At 45.5% G+C, this 15,320-nt stretch overlaps 1 protein-coding gene across 2 annotated transcripts in view; it reads left to right on the forward strand.

The window, feature by feature from the left end:
- The window catches only part of KNG1 (kininogen 1), a 196,996-nt gene that overhangs the window by 44,508 nt on the left and 137,168 nt on the right, over nucleotides 1–15,320 (forward strand). For both annotated transcript variants that reach the window (XM_069727230.1, XM_069727233.1), the window contains exon 3: nucleotides 4,652–4,739. In XM_069727230.1, the coding sequence (XP_069583331.1) occupies nucleotides 4,652–4,739 (88 nt within the window). The remainder of the gene's footprint in view (nucleotides 1–4,651; nucleotides 4,740–15,320) is intronic.

The raw sequence follows: 15,320 nt of genomic DNA on the forward strand, positions 1-15,320 counted from the left end.
ACAGTAATACCATGGTCAGTAAACCATTTACCAGTGGTTTTGGCACTGTGAGCAGGTGCCAGGTCGTGCTGAAAAATGAAATCTTCATCTCCATAAAGCATTTCAGCCGATGGAAGCATGAAGTGCTCCAAAATCTCCTGATAGCTAGCTGCATTGACCCTGCCTTTGATGAAACACAGTGGACCAACACCATCACTGACTGTGGGTACTTGACACTGGACTTCAGGCATTTTGGCATTTCCTTCTCCCCAGTCTTCCTCCAGACTCTGGCACCTTGATTTCCGAATGACATGCAAAATTTGCTTTCATCAGAAAAAAGTACTTGGGACCACTTAGCAACAGTCCAGTGCTGCTTCTCTGTAGCCCAGGTCAGGCGCCTCTGCCGCTGTTTATGGTTCAAAAGTGGCTTTACCTGGGGAATGCGGCACCTGTAGCCCATTTCCTGTGCACGGTGGCTATGGATGTTTCCACACCAGACTCAGTCCACTGCTTCCTCAGGTTCCCCAAGGTCTGGAATCGGTCCTTCTCCACAATCTTCCTCAGGGTCCGGTCTCCTCTTCTCGTTGTACAGCGTTTTCTGCCACATTGTTTCCTTCCAACAGACTTACCATTGAGGTGCCTTGATACAGCACTCTGGGAACAGCCTATTTGTTGAGAAATTTCTTTCTGGGTCTTACCCTCTTGCTTGAGGGTGTCAATGATGGCCTTCTTGACATCTGTCAGGTCGCTAGTCTTACCCATGATGGGGGTTTTGAGTAATGAACCAGGCAGGGAGTTTATAAAAGCCTCAGGTATCTTTTGCATGTGTTTAGAGTTAACTAGTTGATTCAGAAGATTAGGGTAATAGGTCGTTTAGAGAACCTTTTCTTGATATGCTAATTTATTGAGACAGGTTTTTTGGGTTATCAGGAGTTGTATGCCAAAATCATCAGTATTAAAACAATAAAAGACCTGACAAATTTCAGTTGGTGGATAATGAATCTATAATATATGAAAGTTTAATTGTAATCATTACATTATGGTAAATAATGAAATTTTACACTATATGCTAATTTTTTGAGAAGGACCTGTACTACCTGTCCGCCGTAATCCAATTAATAGCGAGTGTCCCATGACGATCTCCCCTATAGAACAGTGACATCGGGTGATGTCACTGCTGTATAGGACACTCAGTGACACACTGACAGGAGACAATGGCTCCTGCAGTGCATCACTGGGAGGTTACCTTAGGACAAAGTCTCACTTTATGGCAATTGCTGCGTGGGAAAATTTCTCACACAGCAATGCCAAAAGTGAGACTAGGGACTATTTTATTTACAGCGGTGGGGGAATACAGTGCGGAAGGATACCTTCCTCCCGTCATTGTATTCCTGGAGCCCCTAGTGTTATGATCAGGTGACCTTGGAGCAGCATGAAAACTTACACTGGAGTAGGTGGTAACTATACTGACCGCAAACCCTGATCTTAACACCGCAACTAGAAGTAGCCGTGGGGTGTGCCTAACAAAACCTAGACACCTCGTCACAGCCGGAGTACTAAATACCCCTATAGATGGAAATAGGAATACTACCTTGCCTCAGAGCAGAACCCCAAAGGATAGGCAGCCCCCCACAAATATTGGCTGTGAGTAGTAGAGGAAAAGACACACGCAGGCAGAAAACAGGATTTAGCAAAAGAGGCCAGTCTAGCTAAAATAGGAAAGTATAGGACAGGATACTAAGCGGTCAGTATTAAAATCCTTCCAAAAATATCCACAGCAGAAAATACTAAAACTCCACCATCTAACTAAAGATGTGGAGCGTATATCTGCAACTCCAGAGAATCCAACAAGACTGAAAAAACACTGACAGTCTAAGCTGGACAAGAAAAAACAAATGAATAGCACAGAATATAAGCACACAGCTTGTGTGCCACAGAAAAAGAAACAGCACTTATCTTTGCTGAATTGGCAGCTAAGCAGGAGAAGCCAGAAAGTGATCCAACACTTCACAAGAAACATTGTCAACTGGCAAGGACTAATGAATCCTGCACACCTAAATATCCAAGTCAGAACTGCAATCAGCAGATACACCTGGCCAGGACTGTGACTCAGAGACAACTGCATTCCCACCTTCAACCACTGGAGGGAACCCAAAAGCAGAATTCACAACACCCTAGAGAGCGGTCACATCAGCTGATGCTGCCGTTCTCCACGGTAGATCGTGGGACACTCGTGGATTTCTGCGGACAGTGAGTATATTGGTTATTTGTTATTTTAATATTTTTTACAGGTGACACTGGCTTTGGGGATCAAAATGACAAGTAATGGTGAGTATCTACTCTATGTTATACAGTATGTACTGTATGTATATATTGTATGTAATGTATGAATGTAATGTATGTATGTTGTATGTATGTTGTATGTATGTTTTTTTTTTACATTTAACACATTAGCCGGATGATGGGACTACTGTCCCATCATTGGCTAATGTGCCAATCGCTGTCACTGTTGCAGGCATCGTCCGATGGGACTTATAGTCCCTTCGGACGATGCCTGCACAGACCCTGGCAAGCCCGCACAGAGCCCCGGCAGCCCACACAGAGCCCCGGCAAGCACGCACAGAGCCCCGGCAACCCGCACAGAGCCCCGGCAAGCCTGCACAGAGCCCCGGCAGGCCCACACAGAGCTTCGGCATGCCGCACAGAGCCCCGGCAGGCCGCACAGAGCCCAGGCAGCCCGCACAGAGCCCCGGCAGCCCGCACAGAGCCCCGGCAGGCCCGTACAAATCCCTGGCAGCCCGCACAGAGCCCCGGCAGGCCGTACAGAGCTCCGGCATGCCGCACAGAGCCCCAACACGCCGCACAGAGCCTCGGCAGCCTGCACAGAGCCCCAACACGCCGCACAGAGCCCTGGCAGGCCGCACAGAGCCCCGGCAGGCACGCACAGAGCCCCGGGAGGCCGCACAGACCCCCGAGACGCCCGTACAGATCCCCGGCAGGCCTGCACAGACCCCGCCTGCACACACAGACTTGCACAGTGTCTGCCCGCGCACCGCCCACACTCTTCCCCCCTCCAGAACAGGATATAGAAGGACAGAATGGGCTTATTTACATTCCGATATTTGTGTCCCATTGACTTGCATTGGTATCGGGTTTTGGTATCGGCGATATCCGATATTTTTGGGATATTGGCCGATCCAATCCGATACCGATACTTCTTGATATTTGAAGGTATCGCTCAACACTAGAGATATGGATCTGTTTTTAAAACGTATTGTATGCGTATGGATTAATAAAACGCTATGGCTGCCGTCACACTAGCAGTATTTGGTCAGTATTTTACATCAGTATTTGCAAGCCAAAACCAGGAGTGGGTGATAAATGCAGAAGTGGTGCATATGTTTCTATTATACTTTTTTTCTAATTGTTCCACTCCTGGTTTTGGCTTACAAATACTGATGTAAAATACTGACCAAATACTGCTAGTGTGACGGCAGCCTATGGGTTTGTGTGCTGTCTGACAAAAAAATGAACATGTCGCACAGATGTGTGGATGGAATCTTAGGAATTTAATATACTTTATTCCAGGATGTGTCTTTATGAATTTTTTTTTTATATTTCTCTACTATCTTTCTTTTCTGGCATGTCTCTGGCATTGTTTAGATTATATAAAAACACACTTTAAGATCTCATCGTATGGGTGTCATCGGTGTTGTACATCAGTGTGTCATCAGTGTGTCCATTTTTGCAATCAGCATTTACTATCACTGTGTCCATTTTTATCATCAGTGTGTCATCAGTGTTTTTCTCAGATGAATAAATCAATTACAAAGTTTCTACAATACTTTGCAATGTCAAAAACGGACGAAACACAGAAGGAACACAGATGTCATCCGTATGCTATACACATTTTTCGCGCACACACAGACTTATATTGGCCCTTGTCATCTGTGCGGTCGACGGTCGTGTGTTTTGCATTGACATGTGAATAGCACTATATATCATAAGGTGTTGAAAAAAAACACATGCAACATATACATGCAACACGGGCGTCTGATAGAGGGGTAAGGCTGGTTTCAAACCTCAGTATTTTTTTCTTATACATGGAAAACTGTCTCCGTTTTTTCAGTTTTTTTTCCAGTGTGTTAGATTCATTTTTGATCCATGTGCCAGTTACTGCAATCCTTGATACATCTATTTTTCTTGTGTGAAAGAAAAAAAAATCTTAGATTCTTCTACCCATTAAATAGTAAAATACGGACTGTAAAATCTGTTTTTATCTATGGTGCCATTGACTTGCATTGGCCAGTTTGATTGGCAACATGGTAGGACCCATTTCCACTCTTTGAGGGTTTTTTTTACACTTGGTTTGTGATATATCCACACAAATAACAGATAGCACACATACTAAAACACTGATGCGTGAAAGAGCCCTAAGTGGGAAAACCAGAGAAAATTATGAATTTAAATAAATGCCATTTAAGGCCACGTTCACACATTCAGTATTTGGTCAGTTTTTTTACCTCAGTATTTGTAAGCCAAAACCAGGAGTGGATACAAAATGCAGAAGTGGATGTTAGCATGTTATCACAAATATTAAGATAATACAAATATTTATGTAGAAATAAATTATAACATTGAAACCATGGCTATAAAAACATTTCTCTTGCAGCATCAAGCCAAATGTTCAGCACATGTTCTGATCAACGATGATCTAAAAGTCAGAAGGGTGGAGTCTCAAAATTGCAGCAATCCTAAAGGTACATTATTTAGTCTTGGATAAGGTGTCCTAATATACTATTTATTGCCTATATTCTGATAATTATAGAATGTTTTGTTGATTAATATTTTGTGTCCAATCGGATTTAGGTTGTATTCTGGCAGGAACTTTGTTGTGCCAATAACAGCAATAAAAGCAATAAAAGCATTTTCATTCGTGATAGCAGCATGGTGAACTGCAGTTTTGCTGTATAACTAATAGGCCCACTTTTTACATTGGGAATTCTAACAGTAAGTTGCTCTGACACCATGCTACCCAGATTGCATACCACCACCACATTGTGATTGAATAATACCACCATACCATAACTGGATAACAACCCCATACAGTGGCTGGGTAACATCATTATAAAGTGACTGGATAATACCAACATACAGTGACTGGATAACATCATTATACAGTGACTGGATAGCACCACCATACAGTGACTGAAAAACATCACCATAACGTGACTGGATAACATCATTACACAGTGACTGGATAGCGCCACCATACAGTGACTGAAAAACATCACCATAACGTGACTGGATAACATCATTACACAGTGACTGGATAGCGCCACCATACAGTGACTGAAAAACATCACCATAACATGACTGGATAACATCATTACACAGTGACTGGATAGCGCCACCATACAGTGACTGAAAAACATCACCATAACGTGACTGGATAACATCATTACACAGTGACTGGATAGCGCCACCATACAGGGACTGAAAAACATCACCATAATGTGACTAAACAACATCATTGCAGAGTGACTGGATAATACCACCATACAGTGACTGGTAATGGTAAACACCACCATCATGTGACTGGAAAACACCACCATATTGTGACTGGATAGTACCTTCCATACTGTGACTGAATAACACCACTATACCATAAATGGATAACACCACCATACTGTGACTGGAGAACACCACCATAATGTGACTGAATTACACCACCATACTGTGACTGGATAATAGTGTAATGCAGGTGACCAGATGCAACACACAGATAACGCAAGGCAAGAACAGTCAATGAAAAACATGATTCTGCTTAAATACTATGGTAAATTACTGTAATTCTAAACAGTTGATGGTAATGACAAGGCAAATCAAACAATAAACCAAATACTGATCCGAATGAATTAGCAACAAAAGTTCTTCACTATATAAAACTAATGTCCTCTTCATGAAGGTAGTACGTCCATTCACGGGAGTTACCACATAGATTCTTCTGTCTTTAATGTTGGCCATAGCAGGGGACTCCAGGTTTTCATGTTAGGTCGCAAGTCTTTCTGGCAAAGTCTATTAAAGTGCACTGAGCCTCCCACGCACCAACCAGCCCCCTCCAAATCTGTTGTCCTGCTCCTGACCTTGACCACCACAGATACCGTATATCAAAACTGGATGTGGCGTCCCCGCTCACTCGCGTTGTCCCTCTGCAAGCTCAGGTGTGCCTCTGTAGTCGGCGTCTCCTCTTGGATCTTCCCTGCTTGACTGTCAGCGAGTATCTGCTGAGTCTGGAGCGGAGAGCACTGGGGCTCAGCTCTTGACAAGCGATGTCTGGTCTTTGGGTCTTGATCAGCGTAGGGTGCAGGTCCAGGTCTTAACTGGCACGGCCAGAACACTGGCTCTTCTTGAATGTAGTCTCAACCTTGTCAGTTGGTGACCGGCACCCTGGTGGTGCAGACTTTCTTCTGAGGCCTTTTATGCTGGCCTCAGCGCTATCCCTGGTCCATGTCTGCTCCTCTCTTTCTCTTGGCACCAAATCTGCCGGCGGTTTGGCACACAGGGCTTTTATATCCCAGAAATCCGTCCTGCGAGTCACACGACCAGGTCCAGCACACAAAACTGCTCTCCCTGTAATTCTTCCGGTACAAATTGTTGCCACCTGATTGAATGGATAACACAAAAATACCATAAGTGGATAACATCACCACACCATGACTGGAAAGCATCATCATACTGTGAATGGATAAAACCACCATACTGTGAATGGATTAGGCCTACATACTAAAAATTCATAAGACCACCATGCTGAGACTGGATAACACCACTATAACACGAATAGATAACACCACCACACCATGACTGAATAAGACCACCAAACCATAACTGCATAACACTATTATTCAGTGACTAGATAACACCATCATGCCATAACTGTTTAACACCATTATTCAGTGACTACTAGTAACAACACAATACAATGACTAAATAACACCACCCTACCAAATCTGGATTACACCACCAAACCATACCTGGAAAAAACCACCATACCATGACTGGATAACGCCACCACTCCATGACTGAATAACCCAACCATACTGTGACTAGATAAGGCCAATATACTATGGAGGATTTAGGCCAACATAATGTAAATGTATAACACTACCACGCAGTGACTGGATAACACTACCATGTCATAATCATAACTGGATAACACCATCATACAGTGCCTGGATAACACCATATAATCACACAGCAATCACTTATAACATTTTATTTATTTCTTTAAAATAGCATGAATAATTTAAACCAGCACATATTAAGAGTGCAGAACAAGTTGCTAACTACCACCATAATAAATATAAATCATGAGGGTCATAAGAGTGGATATTCACTTAAAATATACATTTAGTTACCACATAATCTCTATAGAAGATTTCAATAATATTTTGGTGTAGGCATCAGGTACGTAGTCCTCCTCTAATAGTGCTAACTAGCAATCTCCTTTGCAGGAATATGTAACTGATAGCTACAATTTTACTAGCCTCGCTCTTCCCACTTGGTGCGGTGGCAAGTGGGGTGATAGTTGGGGGGGCTTGATGTCACCTTTGTATTGTCAGGTGACATCAAGCCCAGAGGGTAGTAAAGGAGTAATGGAGAGGCGTCTATAAGATGCCCCCATTACTAACCCCATAGTCATATTTAGGGTTGAGCGAAACGGGTCGTTCATTTTCAAAAGTCGCCGACTTTTGGCAAAGTCGGGTTTCATGAAACCCGATCCGACCCCTGTGCGGGGTCGGCCATGCGGTACGCGACTTTCGCGCCAAAGTCGCGTTTCAATGACGCGAAAAGCGCCATTTCTCAGCCAATGAAGGTAAACGCAGAGTGTGGGCAGCGTGATGACATAGGTCCTGGTCCCCACCATCTTAGAGAAGGGCATTGCAGTGATTGGCTTGCTGTCTGCGGCGTCACAGGGGCTATAAAGGGGAGTTCCCGCCGACCGCCATGTTACTGCTGCTGATTTGAGCTTAGGGAGAGGTTGCTGCCGCTTCGTCAGAAGCAGGGATAGCGTTAGGCAGGGTCCATTAACCACCAAACCGCTTGTGCTGTAGCGATTTCCACTGCCCAACACCACCTTCGGTGTGCAGGGACAGTGGAAGCTACATTTTTTTTTTTTTTTCCCCTCAGCGCTGTAGCTCATTGGGCTGCCCTAGAAGGCTCCCTGATAGCTGCTATGCTGTGTGTACGCCGCTGTGCAAACCAACTGCTTTTTTCAAAGCACAAATCCTCTTGTTCCTTCCTTTCTGCACAGCTATCTTTTTGGTTTGTACACACTTTTTATTTAATTTGTGCATCAGTCCACTCCTTATTGCTGCCTGCCATACCTGGCTGAGATTACTGCAGGGAGATAGTAATTGAAGGACACTCCCTGTTTTTTTTTTTTGTGGGAGATTAAGATTGACATTTCTGCTAGAGTGCCATCCCTATCTGTGTCATCTCTCACTCAGTGGGCCATAGAAAGCCTATTTATTTTTTTGCTTGATTTGGGTTATAAAATCTACCTGAAAAAATCACTACATCAATCAGTGGGAGAAAAATATTGGCCTCAGGGCTTGTGTGCCACTCTTGACTCCTGTGTGCATCATCACTCACTCAGTGGGCCATAGAAAGCCTATTTATTTTTTTGCTTGATTTTGGTTCTAAAATCTACCTGAAAAAATCACTACATCAATCAGTGGGAGAAAAATATTGGCCTCAGGGCTTGTGTGCCACTCCTGACTCCTGTGTGCATCATCACTCACTCAGTGGGCCATAGAAAGCCCATTTTTTTTTTTTTTTTTTTTGCTTTATTTGGGTTCTAAATTCTACCTGAAAAAATCAATAAATCAATCAGTGGGAGATTAATATTGGCCTTTGGGCTTGCGTGCCAGTCCTAAGCGTGCCATCTCTCTCTCTCAGATAGTGGGCCATAGAAAGCCTATTTATTTTTTATTTTTTTTATTGGGTTTATAAATTTTCCCTGGAAAAAAAAAAAAAAGTGGGAGATTAATATTGGCCTCTGGGCTTGTGTGCCAGTCCTGAGCGTGCCATCTCTCTCACAAATAGTGGGCCATAGAAAGCCTATTTATTTATTTTTTTTTGGTTTTATAAATTCTCCCTTAAAAAAAAAAGGGAGATTAATATTGGGCTTTGGGCTTGTGTGCCAGTCCTAAGCGTGCCATCTCTCTCTGTCTCTCAGATAGTGGGCCATAGAAAGCCTATTTATTATTTTTTTTATTGGGTTTATAAATTTTCCCTGGAACAAAAAAAAAAAAAGTGGGAGATAAATATTGGCCTCTGGGCCTCTTGTGTGCCACTCCTGACTCCTGTGTGCGTCATCTCTCACTCAGTGGGCCATAGAAAGCCTTTTTTTGTTTTATTTGTTTTCTAAATTCTCCCTGAAAAAATCATTTTATTTTCTTTGGTTTCTAAATTCTTCCTGAAAAAATCATTTTATTCTTTTTTTTTTTTCCTAAAGTCTCCCTGAAAAAAACAAAAAAAAAAAACAAATCAGTGGGAGATTAATATTGCCCTTTCTGCTTGTGTGCCAGTCTTGACTCCTGGGTGTGCCATCTCTCTCTCTCGCTCCAATTGTGGGCCATAGAAAGCCTATTATTTTTTTAGCTTGATTTGGGTTCCAAAATCTACCTGAAAAAATCACTACATCAATCAGTGGGAGATAAATATTGGCCTCTGGGCTTGTGTGCCACTCCTGACTCCTGTGTGCGTCATCTCTCACTCAGTGGGCCATAGAAAGCCTTTTTTTGTTTTATTTATTTTCTAAATTCTCCCTGAAAAAATCATTTTATTTTATTTGGTTTCTAAATTCTTCCTGAAAAAATCATTTTATTCTATTATTTTTTTTTCCTAAAGTCTCCCTTAAAAAAAAAAAAAAAATCAAATCAGTGGGAGATTAATATTTACATTTGTGCTTCAGTGACAGTCCTGCGTGTGTGGCATCTCTCTCATTTGTTGCCACCAACAACAGAGTGTGTAACATTGTGCCTGATTTTCGTTGTGGTCTCACTCACCTGTAAAGGGGTAGCTAAATCATACTGAAGTTATAGCTCACCGTGTAATTTGTGTGACAGCAACAAATACCGTTAGTTTGTTTACGTTTTTAAAACAATGAGGAAGTATGGTGGAAGAGGTCATGGCCGGGGGCGTTCATTGTCAGCTGGTAATGAGGGTAGTGGTAGTGGTGGAGCATCAGCTGGTCGTGGGAAAAAAAATATTGCACCTAAGTCTGGAGCTGTGGAGCCAGGTTCGTCGTCTGGCTACACAAGGCCTCGAACGCTCCCTTTTCTGGGAGTAGGAAAACCGCTTTTAAAGCCGGAGCAGCAAGAGCAAGTTTTGGCTTATCTTGCTGACTCAGCCTCTAGCTCTTTTGCCTCCTCTCGTGAAACTGGTAAATGTCAAAGCAGCGCGTCGTTAGTGGATGTTCACGGTCAGGGACAAGTCGCTTCCTTGTCCTCTTCAGCAAAAACAACAACAGAGAAGAATGCAGCAGGCGACACAACGGGTTACTCCATGGAGCTCTTTACACATACCGTCCCTGGCTTAGAAAGTGAAGCAGTTAACAGTCCATGCCCATTACAAGTTGAATCTGACATGGAGTGCACTGATGCACAGCAACAGCCAGACTACTATGCTGGTCCTTTGACTCAGACCACAACATTGCCCTCGCAGGGTGCTGATCAAGAATCAGACCCTGATGAGACTATGTTGCCCCATCACGAACGCTATACCACCGACCGACACGGTGACACAGACGAAGTTGCACACGAGCTACAAGAAGAGGTAATAGATGACCCAGTTCTTGACCCCGATTGGCAGCCATTGGGGAACAGGGTGCAGGCGGTAGCAGTTCTGAAGCGGAGGAGGAGGGGCCGCAGCAGGCATCAACATCGCAACAGGTTCCATCTGCCGGGCCCGTATCTTGCCCAAAACGCGTGGCAAAGCCAAAACCTGTTGGAGGACAGCGTGGCCATCCGGTTAAAGCTCAGTCTGCAATGCCTGAAAAGGTATCCGATGCTAGAAAGAGTGCAGTCTGGCATTTTTTTAAACAACATCCAATTGATCAGCGCAAAGTCATCTGTCAAAAATGTTCAACTACCTTAAGCAGAGGACAGAATCTGAAAAGTCTCAATACAAGTTGCATGCATAGACATTTAACCACCATGCATTTGCAAGCCTGGACTAACTACCAAACGTCCCTTAAGGTTGTAGCACCCTCGGCCAATGAAGCTAGTCAGCAACGCAACATCCCTTCCGGCAGTGTAGGGCCACCATTTTCCGCACCACCTGCAGTATCTGTGCAGGTTTCTTTGCCAGGCCAAAGCAGTCAGGGTCAGGGAATCACCAGTTTCGTAGTAGGAAACACTGCATCTAGGGCACCGGTGGCAACAATACCATCTCCCACCGTCTCTGTCTGCCATGTCCACCGGCACCCCCGCTAGTTCCACGATCTCCAGCTCTCCAGTCCAGCTCACCCTACATGAGACTATGGTTAGAAAAAGGAAGTACTTAGCCTCGCATCCGCGTACACAGGGTTTGAACGCACACATAGCTAGACTAATCTCGTTAGAGATGATGCCCTACCGGTTAGTTGAAAGCGAAGCTTTCAAAGCCCTGATGGACTACGCTGTACCACGCTACGAGCTACCCAGTCGACACTTTTTTCCAGAAAAGCCATCCCAGCCCTCCACCAGCATGTTAAAGAGCGCATCGTCCATGCACTCAGGCAATCTGTGAGCACAAAGGTGCACCTGACAACAGATGCATGGACCAGTAGGCATGGCCAGGGACGTTACGTGTCCATCACGGCACACTGGGTAAATGTGGTGGATGCAGGGTCCACAGGGGACAGCAAGTTTGGGACAGTTCTGCCTAGCCCACGGTCTAGGAAACAATTGGCTGTAGCCGTTCGCACCCCCTCCTCCTCCTCTTCGTCCTCCTGCAGAAGCGAGAGCTCGTCCACAGACCGCAGTCGCACAACCACTCCATCCGCAGCTGCCACTGTTGCACACCAGGTCTCCCATTATGGGGCAGCTACTGGCAAACGTCAGCAGGCTGTATTGGCTATGAAGTGTTTGGGCGACAACAGACACACCGCGGAAGTTCTGTCCGAGTTCTTGCAGAAAGAAACGCAGTCGTGGCTGGGCACTGTAGATCTTGAGGCAGGCAAGGTAGTGAATGATAACGGAAGGAATTTCATGGCTGCCATCTCCCTTTCCCAACTGAAACACATTCCTTGCCTGGCTCACACCTTAGACCTGGTGGTGCAGTGCTTCCTGAAAAGTTATCCGGGGTTATCCGACCTGCTCCTCAAAGTGCGTGGACTTTGCTCACATATCCGCCGTTCGCCCGTACACTCCAGCCGTATGCAGACCTATCAGCGTTCTTTGAACCTTCCCCAGCATCGCCTAATCATAGACGTTGCAACAAGGTGGAACTCAACACTGCACATGCTTCAGAGACTGTGTGAACAGAGGCGGGCTGTTATGTGGGAGGATACACATACACGGGCAGGCAGTAGGATGGCAGACATGGAGTTGTCAGGTGTGCAGTGGTCGAAGATTCAAGACATGTGTCAAGTCCTTCAGTGTTTTGAGGAATGCACACGGCTGGTTAGTGCAGACAACGCCATAATAAGCATGAGCATCCCCCTAATGCGTCTGCTGATGCAAAGTTTGACGCACATAAAGGATCAGGCGTCTGCAGCTGAGGAAGAGGAAAGCCTTGATGACAGTCAGCCATTGTCTGGCCAGGGCAGTGTACAGGACGAGGTAGCGGGCGAAGAGGAGGAGGAGGACGAGGAGGATGATGGGGATGATTATATTTTTAATGAGGAAGCTTTTCCGGGGCCACTGGAAATTGGTGGCGCGGCAAGGCCGGGTTCTGGTTTTTTGAGGGACACAAGTGACGTGGATTTGCCTGAAACTGCCCCTCAACCAAGCACAACCGCAGATTTGAGAACTGGAACTTTGGCCCACATGGCGGATTATGCCTTACGTATCCTCAAAAGGGACACACGCATAACTAAAATGATGAATGATGACGATTACTGGTTGGCCTGCCTCCTTGATCCTCGCTATAAAGGCAAATTGCAAAATATAATGCCACATGAGAACTTGGAACTAATATTAGCAACCAAACAATCAACTCTTGTTGACCGTTTGCTTCTGGCATTCCCTGCACACAGCGCCCGTGATCGTTCTCACACGAGCTGCAGGGGCCAGCAGACCAGAGGAGTTAGAGGGGCAGAAATCAGAAGTGGCGTTGGCCAGAGGGGTTTTCTGACCAGGTTGTGGAGTGATTTTGCTATGACCGCAGACAGGACAGGTACTGCAGCATCAATTCAAAGTGACAGGAGACAACATTTGTCCAGTATGGTTACAAACTACTTTTCATCCCTTATCGATGTTCTCCCTCAACCGTCATTCCCATTTGATTACTGGGCATCAAAATTAGACACCTGGCCAGAATTGGCAGAATATGCATTGCAGGAGCTTGCTTGCCCGGCAGCTAGTGTCCTATCAGAAAGAGTATTCAGTGCTGCAGGTTCAATACTAACAGAAAAAAGGACTCGTCTGGCTACCCAAAATGTAGATGATCTAACCTTCATTAAAATGAACCACAACTGGATTTCGAAATCTTTTGCCCCACCTTGCCCGGCTGACACCTAGCTTTCCTATGAAAAGGTCTTGCCTGTGGACTATTCTGAATGCCTTTTCCAATATCGTAATTTTCTGCACCTGATTGTCCAGCATACGACATGTTTACACCTCACTAAATGGCCAAACTCCCCACACGGGGGCGTGGTATCGACACTTGGAGACAGCACCCGTGAGAGTGCAGTTTGTCTGAAGAGGTGGGTGAGCCCGCTTTTGGTCGACGGCACTGCCACTGGGTCCCTCCTAGTACAATAAAGTGTCTCTGGCGGTGGTGGTGCGCACCCAACGTCAGACACACCGTTGTAATATGAGGGGCCCTGGGCCTGTACCGCCGGCCACAAGACAGTTTCCCCCCACCCCAGCTCAAACAGTGCTCTACCACTTGCAAAATTATCTCACAGCTCCACCAATGTTTAGTCTATGCGCTGACATCCTTCAATGCCTGCCACTGACAATACCATTGTATTGACATTTTTGTTATGTTAGGCCTTCGATGCCTGTCTGTGGTCACTCCTTCCACTAGGCCTCCACTGACCACACCACTGCTGCCCGTGTACCCCTGTAACCAATTTAAAATTGCCTACAGCCATGTGTTATTATTTTAGGCCTTCGATGCCTGTCTGCGGTGACTCCTTCCACTAGGCCTCCACTGACCACACCACTGCTGCCCGTGTACCCCTGGAACCAATTTAAAATTGCCTACAGCCATGTGTTATTATTTTAGGCCTTCGATGCCTGTCTGCGGTCACTCCTTCCACTAGGCCTCCACTGACCACACCACTGCTGCCCGTGTACCCCTGGAACCAATTTAAAATTGCCTACAGCCAGCCCAATTTTTTTATTTTAGGCCTTCGATGCCTGTCTGCGGTCCATTCTTTCTACTACTACTACACTGACCAGGGCACTGCTGCCCGTGTACCCCTGGAACCAATTTAAAATTGCCTACAGCCATGTGTTATTATTTTAGGCCTTCGATGCCTGTCTGTGGTCACTCCTTCCACTAGGCCTCCACTGACCACACCACTGCTGCCCGTGTACCCCTGGAACCAATTTAAAATTGCCTACAGCCATGTGTTATTATTTTAGGCCTTCGATGCCTGTCTGCGGTCACTCCTTCCACTAGGCCTCCACTGACCACACCACTGCTGCCCGTGTACCCCTGTAACCAATTTAAAATTGCCTACAGCCATGTGTTATTATTTTAGGCCTTCGATGCCTGTCTGCGGTGACTCCTTCCACTAGGCCTCCACTGACCACACCACTGCTGCCCGTGTACCCCTGTAACCAATTTAAAATTGCCTACAGCCATGTGTTATTATTTTAGGCCTTTGATGCCTGTCTGCGGTCACTCCTTCCACTAGGCCTCCACTGACCACACCACTGCTGCCCGTGTACCCCTGTAACCAATTTAAAATTGCCTACAGCCATGTGTTATTATTTTAGGCCTTCGATGCCTGTCTGCGGTCACTCCTTCCACTAGGCCTCCACTGACCACACCACTGCTGCCCGTGTACCCCTGTAACCAATTTAAAATTGCCTACAGCCATGTGTTATTATTTTAGGCCTTCGATGCCTGTCTGCGGTCACTCCTTCCACTAGGCCTCCACTGACCACACCACTGCT

Source organism: Ranitomeya imitator, chromosome 5 (assembly GCF_032444005.1).
Source record: "Ranitomeya imitator isolate aRanImi1 chromosome 5, aRanImi1.pri, whole genome shotgun sequence".
NCBI lineage: Eukaryota > Metazoa > Chordata > Amphibia > Anura > Dendrobatidae > Ranitomeya > Ranitomeya imitator.